Source organism: Struthio camelus, chromosome 17 (genome assembly GCF_040807025.1).
Source record: "Struthio camelus isolate bStrCam1 chromosome 17, bStrCam1.hap1, whole genome shotgun sequence".
NCBI classification, from domain to species: domain Eukaryota; kingdom Metazoa; phylum Chordata; class Aves; order Struthioniformes; family Struthionidae; genus Struthio; species Struthio camelus.
This window is the reverse complement of record NC_090958.1, coordinates 9,793,589-9,808,424: the sequence shown is the minus strand read 5'-3', so window position 1 is coordinate 9,808,424 and position 14,836 is coordinate 9,793,589. Positions and strand designations below refer to the sequence as shown.

Here is a 14,836-nt window from a genome sequence, read left to right as displayed (position 1 = left end):
ACGGGCGTTTTGACCTGCCGTAGTTTCACTGCATTCACTTGTGTGTCTCCTCACCACACCACGAGTGTGACTGATATTTTGTCTACCCCACAAAGCAATACAGCATGGGAGAGTGTTCCCCATGCAAGTCCCCAAAGCCTCATGACCCACCTTAGTTTAAACAGCACTGAGGACAAGAAAATTTGGGTTTAAATATTCCTAAGCAACTTGAGCTCAAACACAGGTTCTCTATTTTAACTCCAACTACTCTGTTATAAACCCAAGCACCTTGTCATCACTGCTATTTTAACCTGAGGTATTGTTGTCTTCCTCAGTTAGGAAAGCTCCTTCTCTCCCACTGTGATGTACACCGTGGTGGCTGGAACAAAAAAGATTTGCTTAAGACTTAACCCTCTAAGACAAGTGATATTTCGAGCTGTGAATTTTCTCAGGCCATGCTGACGTGGAAGATGTCCTTCTGTGGTGACCATATATACCAGGCCTTGCTGCTCGTGCTGCAGAGGTTCAGCCTTCCAAGCTCCTCTTCCCATCCTGATTCACAGTTTAGTGACCTCTCTACCCTTGGACATAACCTCACTGGAGTTTCTGTTTCTAGGCAGAAGGAGACATTGGTAATTGAACTAAGAAATCTTTGTAGATGTTTGGTCATCCCAATATAGTCATAAAATCAATGCTCAGCTATTTCTAAAGGCCAGCGGCCCAGGCAGTGTTGTATTAGGTGTAAACCTGACTGGACTGACCCTCAGGAGGGCTTTCTCTAGAAGGCATTGGGAATTTGAAAAGCTTTAATTTCCTGTTAGGGAACAGGAATGTAAGAGCCCTTGAACTCACACAAGTGGATCTGAGTGGGCATTAGCCAGCAGCAGAGCCTGGGAAAGCAGGGTCACGTCCCACCCTTGCATGTAAGACTCTAGAGCTGGGTCTGAAGCCTTCCCACCATCAGAGAAAATCTTACAAATATGATCCTTAAAAACTCTTGACAGCAGAAAGCAATTCGGAAGAATGACAAAGAAAACATTTTAACACGTCATGTCTGCCAATCTGTTTCATTAAACACTTGCTCTTGGCCATGCTGGGTAAAAATTCTGGCTGCTCTGGACTCACTGAATGGAGAGAGTGGTGCTTTCTTTCAATAGCCCTTGGTGTTTTCTTCAATGTTAGCTTGGGCATCCAGGCCACCTTCCTGCATGAGTTACTACAGGGCCTTGCTGTCTATGTTTGCGCAGAGGCAATGCTCATCCTTGCCCCTTCCAAACTCTGCTGTAACTCTGAGCAGAGCTACAACTGATCTGCTGCCCTTGTGGGTGGCTGTACCGCAGGTGACTATATGCCACTAATCTGTGCCACAGAGGGGCTGTGAGCTGCCACTAATCTAATTTATTAAGGGCTTTGAATCCTTACAAAGTGTATGTTAGATACATGCAAAGCATCTGCATTGTTACTGTGATTAAAGCAATGAAGGTGGGGGAAAGGGGAAGGAGGGAAAATACGATTTCTGTGCTCTGAGCAGAAAATACATCAACTTTCACAGAGAGTTCTCGTGCAGCCAAAGGCTAGGCTATCACTAAAAATGATTTTTCATTAAGCTGAACTCTCTTTCTCTGTTATATTGTATGATATGACAGGTCTCTTTTGATGGGAAAGCTTTCATTTGGACAGAGAAAGGGATAATTTGCTTCTTTTAAGGAGTTAATCCTCCGGTCCATTTCCGGGCTGGGAACAGCTATCCTCCCCCTTCCTTGGATTGGAGGCTCCAGCACAATGGAGATCATAACCACCTCAAATCTACACCCGAGATGGAGAAATCAGATTTCCTTCTCGAGTCATTTCTGTGGGATTAGCTAAATCTTAGATCCACACTAACCCTTCACAAAGCTGCCAAGATTAGTTAGAATTTATTTTATTCACAGAAGGGTTTACGATTTTCTTTCCAAAGGGATTATATCTCTCTCTATATATATATTTAGGATGGCTTCAGTCATAAAGCAGCTAGGTTAGACGGAAAGTGCATGTGTGGGTGTGTATAAAATAAAAACCTGGGTGCAAGAACGACAGTCACTTCAAGCTCCAAGGCAAAACGGTGATTCTGGATGGCTTCGCTGGTCTGCTTTAAAAGTTATGTGAGTGTAAGCAGCCTTTTTCCTTGTAAGACCCCACTCCACAGTTAGTTCACAAGAGCCAGCGCCGTTCAGCGTTGAGCTGCCCGCTCCCACGGCCGCTGCGCCTGGCACAGGATGTCTTCGGAGCCGGCGTCGGGCGTCGACTTCAGTAGGAGAGGCCTGAAGAAGCAGTGTTCATTCAGCATCGAGAACATCCTCTCCAGCCCAGCAGAAAAAAGCCCTCAGGTCCTGGTCCCACTGTGCCTCCAGGGGCTCTTGGACTGTGCACCCAAGGGGCTGTGTGAACTGGAGGCCGTCGCAGCCAGCTCCCTGCCGGACGAGGAGGAGGAGGAGGAAGAGCTGGAACGTGCAGGTTGCAACTGCTGCTGCTGTTCTCACACGAGCGCCCATTCCCTGCAGGACTCACCGAGTTGGCTGGGTGAGTGTTTGGGCTGGATTCACTGCATATGGCAGTGGAAGGGGCATTACAGCTGGTGCTAACACTGGGTAGAAGGGAAAACCTGGGTATATAGTAAATACAGTGTCTGGCCTACCACATTGCCACGGTGGTTTTCTTAGACCTCAGCTCCGGCAAGGGGTGGCTGGACCTGTTCTCAGCACTGCTTCTAAGAACAGGCAGTCCTGCAGTGCTACTGGGTTTTAAAAACTGCAGGTGCTATTTGTTACTAGGCACTGATGTTTTATTGTAGAACACTTACAGAGGGTGATGCTTCTAGGGGTGGGAGTTCTCTGTGGAGCATGGGCCCCACGGTCATGCTGCCAATGGCCAGAGCTGTGCCTGCTCTTCTTGACAATGCTGGCTGTGGGGAACGTCACTTGTCATTTAAGGGAAGGATTTTTTTGGCTGCATCTAGCAAAAAAAATGTAGCAAAGCCTTAAAAATGTGGTTCAAGAGCATCCTGAAGGCTCAAAAATCCCCCATTTCATTACTGAAAGACATTTCTTCTCTTCCTACCTGGTCTGTGGGTTTCCAGTGATTTTCTGGAGCTGGGCATATTGCGACTGCTAAGTAAATGAGGAAAATGCAGCCAGCACTTCCTTCCTGCACGCTTCTCCCGAAGTGATGCCGTGAGCCTTTCTCTTGCTTGCATCATGATCATGCAGCTTTTCACCCACTCCAGCTGGCCAGCTGCACCTCCTTCGAAGCCACACGTGTGGATCCAGCTTGCACCTCAACTGCCTTGAGCAGGATCTTTATTTCAGTCCTTTGTCCCCAACGGTGTTGACTGTAACTCTTCCTTTGCAGACGCCAGGTTCCCCTGGCCCATGCGGCTGTTTCACTCTGCGGTCAGGGCCTGTAAGAGTCCCCAGGGGAGCCCGAGCGAGCTGCAGACCTTCCACCAGATCCAGAGACGGACACGCCGGCATCGCACCATATTCACTGAGGACCAGCTGCAGGCCCTGGAAACGCTTTTCCATCAGAATCAGTACCCAGACGTCATCACCAGAGAGCACTTAGCGAACCGCATTCACTTGAAGGAGGAGAGGGTGGAGGTGAGATCCTGCCATTTGGTGAGGTGCCAGGATGAGTATTTTGCCATTCTGTTTGCTGAAAGCACCCCCAGGAGAACAGAGTCCTGGGCATTGTTCTGTCTGTTTCAGGGCTGCAGACCCAGGGCCTCATTTTAAAAACCACTTTTAGGTATTTGAGAAAACACAGATGGGTATTTGGCATGTAATGGAAGAGTATAAAACAGTTCTGCTGGCTTGGGTTATTTTGGTGGCCTGGCCCCATGAACTTTCTCATAGATATACCTATATAAATACACACACACACACACACACACACACACACGCGCGCGCACGCACGCACGCACGCACCTAATTCTGCTGATACAACTCTACACCCAAGGGTATATTCTTTTTTTCTGTGGCCTGCATGACTTTTGTATTTGCCATGGGGGTCCCAGCTGGATAGATCTTGTATCAAGTGTACTTTGCAGGAGATTTTACATTGGGAAATGCATAGGTGTATCCTAAAGCTTAGTGCCACCCTGTAAAGTCCAGGAGGGTAACTGCCTCACCTCTTCCAAGTAGCAAATGAAATGCAGAAATTCTTCCTTTCTTGTTCTTTGCTTTTCAGGTTTGGTTTAAAAATCGACGAGCCAAGTGGCGGCATCAGAAGAGGGCATCTGCTTCAGCTCTCATCCTTCAAGGCACCAAGAAATCCCCTGAGGAGAACTGTTAGTGGTGTTAGGCTGCATCTCAGCGGGTGAACACCAAGAGCATCGCTTTCCCTTAGCCATCAGATTCTGCAGTGGGGTAGCTTGAGGGGAAGTAATGAAGCAAAAGGGAATCGTCACGATTCTAAGAGGGGGAGGGCAGGTAAAAGCAGACAGTGTACTTTCAAGCCTTAGTTCTTCCAAACGTAGTTCATGCGGCAAATAAATCCTGAGGCATGAGCCTCAGATGCTTAAGCAGAAGCAGCTGCCAAAAGCCAGTGCAGGGGCAGAGCTGCATCAGTGTTAAATGTGTGTGCTTCAAGAGAACGGGGGATTTCCCCCAGCTTCTTTGCTCTGTGCAGGTAGCATTTGTGCTTGTTTTGCTACTATAGATTTACAAAATATTCAGCAAATGTATGTTCACGATTTGCAGCACCACGTGGCATGGAGAGCTGCCACTGGGGTCGATGTGGAAGCTCACTGACCGGGTGATTTGCTCCTTGAGCAAACAAACACGGATTTCTCCCTTACGGCCTGAGGGGAGAACAAGTAACTCTTGCCGAGAGCAGGAGTTCGGCTCGCCTCCTCGGCTCGTCCGTGCCGCAGCTCGGACTGGTAGTGCAGCTCCTCGTTAGCGTATTTGTGTGTGTGTGTCCCTGGCCGGCCCAAGAGAAAACACGTCCTGTAAAAGAGCGAGGTGAATAAAGCTATCCCCGACGCACGTCTACGCGCTGTGCAACACGGAGCGCGGCGAGGCCCGGCCGCCCTTACCAGCCCTGTCCCTTCCCGCCGCGACAGGACCCACCGCCCCCAGCCAGCCCCGGCTCGCGTCGCAGGGGACCCGCCGAAGCACAACCGCCCCCCCCCCCGCCGCCCCCGGGCACCCCAGCTCGCCGGCGGCCCCGAGCCCCGGCAGGCCCGAGCCCGAGCCCTTCTGGGGAAGGAAGACCCCTCCCCGCCGGGCCCCGCCGCCCCCGGGGCCAGGCCGCGCCGTTGCCATGGGAACCGGCCGGGCCGCGGAGGAGGGCGCGGGGCGGGCTTGGCCTGCCCTGGCGGCAGGGGGCGCGCGCGCCGCTGCGACGCTCTAGCCGCGCGCAGCGCTCTATGACCCCCCCCCTCCCCTCCTTCCCGCTCGCCCGGGTGGGGCGGGGCGGTTTGTGCGGGGCTTCCCGGCTGCCGTTCGCGCAGCGGTGTTGCGTCACGGCGCGTTGCGTCGGCGACGGCGGCTGAGGAGGGACACGGCGTTGGTGGCCCGCTCGGCGTTATGGAGGCGGCGGCGGCGGTTCCGGCGGCCTCGTCCCGCGCCCTGGTGCCCGCCGGGCCCGAGGGCGCCGTCGTGGCGGCGGGGCGGGAGGCAGCGCAGCCGGCCCCGAGGCGCCCGAAGAAGATCCTGGACGAGGAGGCCTACATCGAGGTGAGCCTCGGCGGCCCCGAGCCGGCCACCCGCGGCCCCCGTGGCCCGGCCCGGCCCGGGCTGACCGCGCTGCGCAGCTGGGCGCGACCCCCCCGGCCGAGGAGTCCTGCGCTTACAGTCGTCTGTCTGTTTGCAGAGCTTAGAGAAAATCATTCAGCGGGACTTCTTCCCTGATGTGGAGAAGTTACGAGCGCAGAAGGAATATCTGGAGGCCGAAGAAAACGGTGACTTGGAGAAAATGAGACAAATCGCTATCAAGTTTGGTTCCTCCTTGGGCAAATCGTCAAGGGACACCCCCGCACCCTGTAAGAACTGGCTCGCTGGGGCTGTTTTCACGTTCAAGCTACGAGTATAGAGGCTTGCTACAAAAAAGTTTGTGTTTTGTCACTTTTATGCCAAGGGCTATGCAAGAAGGAGAAAAAGTTATCTTAACAGATTAGGACCTCAGCTTTTTATTCATTAGGTTTTCTTTTTTAAGACATAACAGCTTATAGCTAATGTTATAGTTCCCTTTTATCTAACTTTGTGCAAGCAGTGATTATCTTAAAGAATCAAGATTGACGTTGTGGGGGGTTTAATATACTAGATTGGGCAGTAGCCAGTATCTGATCACCAAGTAATTTAGTACCTACTGCTGAACTTGACTTTGATGGTGTCTAATAATTCCTTGAGGGAATTGTTCTTTGGAAAAACAGCTATAGAATAACTATTCCCCATAGGCATATTGTTCCAAGTCTTGTTCTTGAGAGGCTGTTACTTGCTCTAACTTGCAGTATTATACTGTCAAAAATTCTAGACTGTTTTTGAATCATTATTACAATGTTAGGTATTTTTGCTGTATATGTAGAGGTATAACACTGTAATATATTGGGGACAGAGGGTGTTGAAAGTTCATTATTATCAGAGCTTCACATAGCAAGTATCAAGTGTGCAGTTGTATACTTGCTTTAAGATGTTCAGATATTTCTGAAGCTAGAGCCCAGTGCCTAGGTAAGTTCTTGCTATGGAGTATAGCTCGCTCTCATGGCAAAGGACATGTGTCACCAAGCGGCTTCCTTTCCTTCCCCTATCGTAGGTGCTGGCACTGACCTGGGTTAAGGTTGTTACCACATTAACATTGCTGCCTGCTTTTTTTGGGTGAAGCTGTAGACAGTATGGCAAATATGTAGGACTGCAGCTGTTCTGTATTGTTTTCAGTAGAAGAAAAATAATGTCTTAGATGGAAATGAAATCTTGTTAGTTTTGGAATTGAATTGCATAGACTGTTTTGAAGTCTTTTCGCACCTTTTTAATTCAATAGTTCTTCTCTTGATATGTCTTCTATGACTTATTTGGCACATGATCCTTACTATGCTGCAAAATGTCACAGGCAATGTCCTGCTCTGTGCTCCAGTAACCACGGGAATCTTTTTCTTTGTCACAGATGTTACTCCAGCCACATTTGAAACCCCTGAAGTGCATCCAGGTGGTCTTCCGCTCGTGAATAAACCCAAGGTTGGCATCAAAGCTGCAGAGGAAGGTAAGGGAATGTTGTTCCTCGTTGAACTCTTCAGCAGCAGGAAAGTACTGTTGTGAGCTCTGTCTCCTGTAATGGTTTTATAAGGAGTCTCCTTTAACCTTATGGTAGTGAAAATAATCACTCTGAAGTTGGACGTAATACTTTACAGCTGTATGAATTCCCAGTTGTGAATCTCTAACTGAATTGAGAATTTACATAGTCATAACATTTCTTTGAAGACAGTAAATTCTTCCTGCTGTATGAAATTAATTTTGTCAGTAAGCAACAAACCAGGAACAAAGCTATCCATATAGTGGTACTGAAAATGTCTGCTAGCATCTGGTCACTCTTGTGTTTTTCCTTTAACATGAATAGCTATAAATGCCATAAAAGGTTTTATGTGAAAATTAGTTATACATCTTCTAAAAAGAATTTATTATTGTACTATTATGTGTGTACACTTTTTTCCTCTCACAAGCTTTGTAATTAATTATTAGTGGGTCAGTAGAAAGCTAGCTCTGAAGGGATTAAGAGTTATGTATAGCTCCTTTCTAGAAAGGGAAGTGTTAATCACTTTCTCAGGCTTCTTCCCTCCTCTTGTTAGGAGAAGGAGAAAAAGATGATAAAGATGTACTTCCCAGTTTGGACAGCTTCTTAGCAAAACACACGAGTGAAGATAATGCTTCATTTGAGCAGATCATGGAAGTGGCTAAAGAGAAGGAGAAAGTCAAGCATGCTTGGTTGTACAGTGCAGAAGAGGAGTATGCCCAGGTAGGGAAATGGCTCCAGTGTATCTATGTTCTTCTGAAATGATACAAAAGGGAAAATGCCATCTGTTTTTTCCATCTGTAACTCAAGGACAATATTGACTTAGTCACTGAGGAACTGAGGATCTGTCTCTGCCTAGACCTTTGAAGCTGTGAAGCACAGCACTAAGCACAAGTATTAGTGTTCTGGACAATCTCTTCCGTAAACACCAATACAATGGAGAGCAGCTGAAGAACAGTTCCAGTTTTTTGTCCATCAGCCTTTTATTATTTGCGGTTAGATGTTTTCTCTCATTTCAGCTTTCTGTTTCTATTACCAGTAATAATCTGTTCAGCTGGTGATACAAAATATTTTACACAGTATGGCTAGCTATGCTGAAGAATTGTCTTCGGCTAGCTTAGCAGGAGACACAGGAGATGTTTTGGGGCTGACATGACTTTCTTGATCAGCAGTGGTAAGCAGCTGGCACTGTTGCCGGATGTCAGTGACAGATGTAAGCTGCAGTGCTTTTTAATGAAGTTTGGCACTGATTCTTGAGCATTCTTAACTGCCATTGTTTTAAGTGAGGATTATGGGTTTTTTATCCTAGCTAATGTAAACCCTTAAAGAATCTGTGGTAATAACATGGCCTCTCTGACCCCTTACATATCTTCATTGCTTTAATCCAGAGTTTAGACAGCAGGACAACGTTCCCAAAGCAGAGGGGCGGTATCACATCACGTTACTGAGAGATAGGAAGGTGACGCTGTCTGAGCCAATCTTGTGCTAATGTTCTGTGTCTTTCTGTCAGCCAGTACTCTGTGACCAGACCTTGTGTTTTCTTGCACAACATGCCTATAAGTGTAGCAGACAAATTTACTATGCCTCATTTGATGTGTTCAGTGACAACATAGCTTTTTAAAAATATATAGATGATACCCACTGAAGACAAGATCAGTTAAAGTCTCTTTAATATAACTTTTGGCAGTTTTCATCTAGTTTGACTGGTGTGACAGTTCTCAAATGGAGTAACTTACCAGTGACTGACTGCATTCTACTCGTTTCTTGTTAATATTGGTGGTACTAGTATTCTGGTAAGAGCATGCAGGTAACAATGAGAATATGTCAAATGCTTCAATAGCTCTATTGCCTATGGAAATATAGGAAAGCTCTCTGAGTTAGGGAGAACATTCAAGAAGTTTGAAGTCTTTTGTTGCTGCTTGCTTCAAATAATACAGGTTGCAGGAGAGTAGGGCTCCCAAGGTTACACAGTTGGCCGTGTAGATTGTCATTACTTTAGATATGAGTAATGTAGCTTGTTGTTCCCTTTTTGAACAATGAAGGCCTTGTTTTAATTTTGATTAGTAGATTGAGAAGAAGCAGAAGAACCTTGAACCAGCATAAGTGTTGTTACAAGATGTAATGAACAAAGTCATAAACATAGTCTTTCTGAGAAGTTAAGTCTTTAGTCCTCGCTTGATTTTTATACCAGACCTTCATATGGAGTTCTTGTTTGCAAGCTCACTTAGAAACAGGATGTTTTCAGAATGCCAGTTATCAGAGAGAGAGAGAGAGAGAAGGCTTTTGCCATGCAGATGCAAGGTGTGAGAGGGCACGTAGCTGAACTGTTGATTGAACTCTCCCAGATGTGTATGCCTGCTTAGAAGAATGCAGGAGTCTGTTTCAGACCTGATTTTTTTCTTTCTTTCTTTCTCTCTCCTCATCATCCTTTCAGCGACAAAATGAGAACCTGGCACTTCCTTCAGCAGAGCAGCAAGCCCTTGAAAACGTGAAAGCTGGGCTGGAGACCTGGGAGTACACAGCTCGGAATTCCCTCATGTATTATCCCACAGGTGAGGCATGCAGGTCCCTCGGTAGAGACATTGGTTTAGGTGGGCTCATTCCAAACAATACCTGTAGTATTTCTGTAGCTGACTAAGCAGTTCTTTCTGGCAATGCTGTGTTTTGGTTTTCTTCTGTAAAGCTAAGATATGTGAAGTTAACATAAGATTTTTTTTTTCCTCTCTTTCCTCTGGATCTTGCTCCTTTTGTCTCTGACTGCAAAGCTTGATCATGTTCCATTTGTCTCCGGGACCCTCAGTATCTATATTATAGAAGCACTTGTTTTCAGGAGCCATAGCCCTTTCCAGTTTGGTTTATCTTATTTACAAGCACTTTCTTGTCATCTTTATTCATCCTTTGCCCCTACTCACAGTGCTCCCTGGCTTTGCTGTCTCTTGGTTGCTGTAGAAAACTACATCATTTAGTAAGCCCAGCTTCCTTTCTGGTGGTAAATGTGCCATCAGTATTTTCTGTTTCGCAGAAGTTAAAGTCTTGTTGACTTTCTTTTTAATTTATTTTCTAATCTTAATTTATTCCTAGCTTTCAGCTGTTACACAGCATACATTTAATGCAAATATTATTTTAGATTGCTAGAGATAAACAACTGCAGTTGCTGCTGGATTCTTTGTCATGTAGAAATGTATGGCCAGTTTCACGTTGGTTGAGGACTTCAGGGCACATTGCCTAGTAGTACCTGAGCCCTTTGTTAGAAATCTGTGTACCATTCCAGGTGTACCTGATGAGGATGATGTATTTAAGAAGCCCAGGGAAGTTGTCCATCGAAACACCCGTTTTGTGAAGGACCCTTTTAGCCAAGCCTTGAGCAAATCCCAGCTCCAACAAGCTGCAGCCCTCAATGCCCAGGTTGGATAACTTTTACTGCTTCTGATCAAAACCTTATTAGACTCTGCTTTCCTGTGTTGCTCATCAACCAGGAGAACTGTGTTTGTGCTGGATACAACTGATTGATGCCTTTCTTCAAAGGCAAATGAATGATCTCTCTCTCTCTCTCTCTCTCTCTCTCTCTCTCTCTCTCAATTTTTTTTTTTTCCCCAGTACAAACAGGGCAAAGTGGGACCAGATGGGAAAGAGCTGATACCCCAAGAGTCTCCAAAAGTGAATGGATATGGATTTGTGGCTACTCCCTCTCCTGCCCCTGGTAAGAGGATTTTCTTGGCTGCTCTCTTACAAGAGGACTAATATTACATTTATTCTGATGTACTGTTTGTCCAGCACTGGGGTATCATTGTTGGTGTTTAGACAAGAAGATAAGCAATCTATCTGTATATGTCTCATGAGCTGGTGGCTTTCCAGTGTGTAGTGTATGCCAGACCAATTCAATGCTTAAATTCTAGTCCACTTGCTGGAGACAGAGGTTGTGCACTGTCTGAGAGGCTCTGAACACGCTGCTGTGCCGTTGCATTAAAATCACACAGAGTGGGGTGAGGCATTCTGGGCAACTGGGGTGCTATGGAGCTTGTTTTATTCCTGGGCGATGCTTCTCTAGTGTTCAAAGATAAGGGTCTCAAACATTTCACGAGCATTCAACTTCCAACAAGTTCAGTTGCTCATATTGCAGAATGGGGAGCATTCATGATAAAATGTGTGTCCAGTAGTTTGCTGAGTGATGGTTCAGGCTGGCTCACAGGGGTGTGGCTTCTTGCCCTTGCTTTGTGGTCTACTGGTTTCCTCCAGCTCTACTGCTTTCTAGGTTCTTTCTCCCTTCAAATAATGCTTGTGTGTTGTAGATTCTTTTTGTTCAGATATGTTAGCTGTGGGGTACCTCTAGGTAGAGCATATTGATTATTTTTCTACTAGTTCAAATATGGCATCTGAATTTTTAGCTTTTCTTCACCAGCCACTGTTTCCCTGACTTTTGTCACTATGCTGAAAGGCAAGCATAGTGAGGCTTTTCCTCTGAAGAGCCTGTAGGTGGCATTTGCAACACACCTCCTTTCTGCAGTGTAAATGCATTTTTCCAAACCCTGGACAGCAAGATTTTCTAGCCAGTGATTTAATCAGGCTTAGGAAAGATATAGTCAGTTTGTCACATGCTAGCCTCAAGACAAATTGAGAGTATATCTGGCTGTTACATCTGTCTAAAGTCCTCTGCCCATTTTCCTGCTTTTAAATAGTTAACTGTGTTTAAGGAGCCTTCATACCACAGCAGAGCAGAAGACTAATGCTGTAGAGGAAAATATAAAAGTGTCTCTAAGCAAAAGCACACCAAATGGAAAAGTAAACGCATTGAAAGGACAGTGCTTGGGTGTTGTAACCTAGAGGGTGACACAGCCATAAGCAATCCTGTGGGTTTAAGGTCAGGCCCTCTTAATGGGAACCACATGTTGTTGTTATTAAACACTGGATGTGATTCCCTCCCCCTCCAGGTGGAGGGGCTCCACTGTGTGTTGATCCATTTGCTGCATTTCATAGTTTGCCCCCCTCCCCCATTCTATTTTTTTTTTTTGTGATGAACAAAAATGTCTTGCATCAGTCTGACTCTTAATTTGTTGTTAGGTGTGAATGAGTCTCCTCTTATGACATGGGGTGAAATCGAAAGCACCCCTTTGCGTTTAGATGGTTCAGAAACGCCGTATGTGGACAGAACACCTGGACCAGCTTTCAAGGTATTTCATGTCAAGAGTCAGCATGTCATTCTTTTCTGAGGGGAGACAGACTAAGAAGGGAAAGAGAACTGAGTAACTCACAGATTAACGTTGTTGTGAGGTGTGTGACACATCTGGGCTGTGTTCCCAGTCCTTGAGACTAATGATCTAGGTTCTGCTTGGAGGGTGGAGATGGACATGGCTCCACATGAAAGGTACTTACTTGGTGGAGATACCTGGGTGGAACACTCGTTGCTGGCAAGAGGGTGAGACTCGATATTTTATGATGGGCCCAGACAGAGGGACTTTCTGAGGAAGCTGGAGAGGTGCCTGATTTCTCTGATTGTAGCGTATGAATGGGTAGAAATCTTAGGACTTCCCTCTATCTTAATTTTTCTGGCTGTCACATCCTGAGGCAGCTGTATCACTTGAGGGTAGAAAAAGCACCCTGGATTTCCTAATGGCACTTGACCCTACATGCTAGCTGTATGCTACTGGTGTCACTGAATGTGAGCTGTCTGAGACCCTTCAGTTAGGGAAGACATAATTTACTGTATGTGCCTCTGTTTTGTCAGACTTGGAAGCCCTTGACTGGTTTTCCCACTGTTTAGCAATGTCTGTGTTTGCCTGAGAGCTGGCTGGCTACAGGCCAGGCTAGGCAAGACACAGGTGACATTGTTTGTCTAGGAGAGACAGCGGGAGGAAACGCCAGAGGTAATGGCTGCTTCCTGGACTGAACTGGTTCTACCATTTTTGTTAGTTGCGAAGGCAGGCTGAAGGTCTCGCTCTGTCCTCTCTGGCTGCTGTATAGCAGCAGGGAGGAGTGGGCTGACCCCCTTCCTCCCCAGTTTAGATCTTTGTGGTCTGGAATACAACTGTGAAGGTGCTTTGACTCATTTATGCAGCACTCATATTAGTACCCTGGTGAGTGAACTGTGAGGTATATTTATAGATCCTGGAGCCTGGGCGCCGTGAGAGGTTAGGACTCAAGATGGCCAACGAAGTAGCAGCTAAAAACCGAGCAAAAAAGCAGGAGGCACTTCGAAAAGTCACAGAAAACTTGGCCAGGTAAGACTTCTGTTTTGCCTATACAGAGTCTGCCAGCAGAATTGGGGATGGGTGTTTCTTGACGAGATTTTAATCAATGTGTGCAGAAAGGGAGGAATTACAGTGCTGGAAGCAGGAAGAGGTATAGTCAAGCTAAAAGTTTTTAGAAGTAAAAAGACTTAATTCCTAAGGGGAGGTGGTTGGTAGTTGTCCTTGATCCTTCCTCCTGTGACCCTTCCTGTTTTGTCCTACAGCCACCCAGGCAGTGCCCCTGCACAGGTGTCCTGCCTCGCTGCAGTAAGAGGAGACATGTTAAGGCTTGCTTGACTGGATCACAGGAAGGACAGAGCAGGCTCAAAGGAAAAGAGACAGGCATTGCTGTTCATGTTTGAGAGGGATGTTAGATGTATCTGTGATACTGTAGCTCTCTAGAGAGACAGGCTGCACCTACTGGCAGGCAGAATGACTTCTACAGCCAGTGGCTCTGGATTGTGGAGGGGTGGACACCAAGCTCTCCTGTGGAAGCATTGATACTTTTCTTGATAAATGGCAAGTTTTTACTGTAAAATCTTTTAAAATGTTTTTTTCTATTCCAGCCTCACTCCAAAAGGACTAAGCCCGGTTATGTCACCAGCTTTGCAACGGCTAGTAAACAGGACTGCAAGTAAATATACTGACAAAGCCCTGCGAGCCAGCTATACTCCTTCCCCAGCCCATACTGGAACTCCTGGTTACAAGACCCCAGCAGGTGGGCCTAATACACCCACAAGCACCCCGCTCTCAAGGACAGTGTCTCAGACACCAGTGTCTCAGGATACTACATCAATCACAGACAACTTACTGCAGCTTCCTAAAAGAAGGAAGGCATCTGATTTTTTCTAAGTAGTCCTTTCATCATCAAGGCAATAGTGAATTGGCTGTACCCAGCTGTGTGCCAACTGGATTTTGTGATCCATCAGTAGTAAGGGGTATGTAAATGCAGCTGCCAGAACAGGACCCAGCAGCTGCTAGATCTGGGACCAGCTCTACTCTAGACCATATATCTGAAGTAGCCTATGATGTGCTTTTTGGAAGCAAAATATTTCCTACTGTGGTATAACTTCCCTTTGAACTGCATGGATGTGTTACACAGGGCTGCAGCAGCAGAAGGAGGCTTTCTGCAATGGCAGAGAAGAGTTTGGACTCTTGGAAAACAGCAAGGATTTTGTGAAGATATTTTTCTCGTTTTGACATGACCCTGTGGACTGCATTTAAATACTTCTGTGTACAGATCTCTCTATTTATAAAATGTGGTAAGCCTTCCTCAAAGGCTGACTAAACCTTCCTCTAGCGTGTTTGTTTTTGTGTTTTGCAGAAAAGGGGGGTAGATCTTGTGACTTAGAAACAAAGATGCAGTCAAG

At 46.4% G+C, this 14,836-nt stretch overlaps 2 protein-coding genes across 2 annotated transcripts; both read left to right on the top strand.

Annotated features, from left to right (window-relative positions):
• Positions 1 to 1,368: 1,368 nt before the first annotated feature.
• GSC2 (goosecoid homeobox 2) lies at positions 1,369 to 4,943 on the top strand. The gene is made up of 3 exons (XM_009666823.2): positions 1,369 to 2,538; positions 3,367 to 3,614; positions 4,204 to 4,943. The coding sequence occupies exons 1-3, from the start codon at positions 2,235 to 2,237 to the stop codon at positions 4,306 to 4,308; spliced, it is 657 nt and encodes a 218-aa protein (XP_009665118.1). The 5' UTR covers positions 1,369 to 2,234; the 3' UTR covers positions 4,309 to 4,943.
• A 537-nt stretch (positions 4,944 to 5,480) lies between these two features.
• Positions 5,481 to 14,755, top strand: ESS2 (ess-2 splicing factor homolog). The gene is made up of 10 exons (XM_068911135.1): positions 5,481 to 5,696; positions 5,833 to 6,001; positions 7,120 to 7,215; positions 7,799 to 7,965; positions 9,677 to 9,794; positions 10,514 to 10,647; positions 10,840 to 10,942; positions 12,301 to 12,410; positions 13,342 to 13,457; positions 14,033 to 14,755. Exons 1-10 carry the CDS (start codon positions 5,547 to 5,549, stop codon positions 14,316 to 14,318), a joined length of 1,449 nt encoding a protein of 482 aa, XP_068767236.1. The 5' UTR covers positions 5,481 to 5,546; the 3' UTR covers positions 14,319 to 14,755.
• The last annotated feature ends 81 nt before the right edge of the window (positions 14,756 to 14,836 follow it).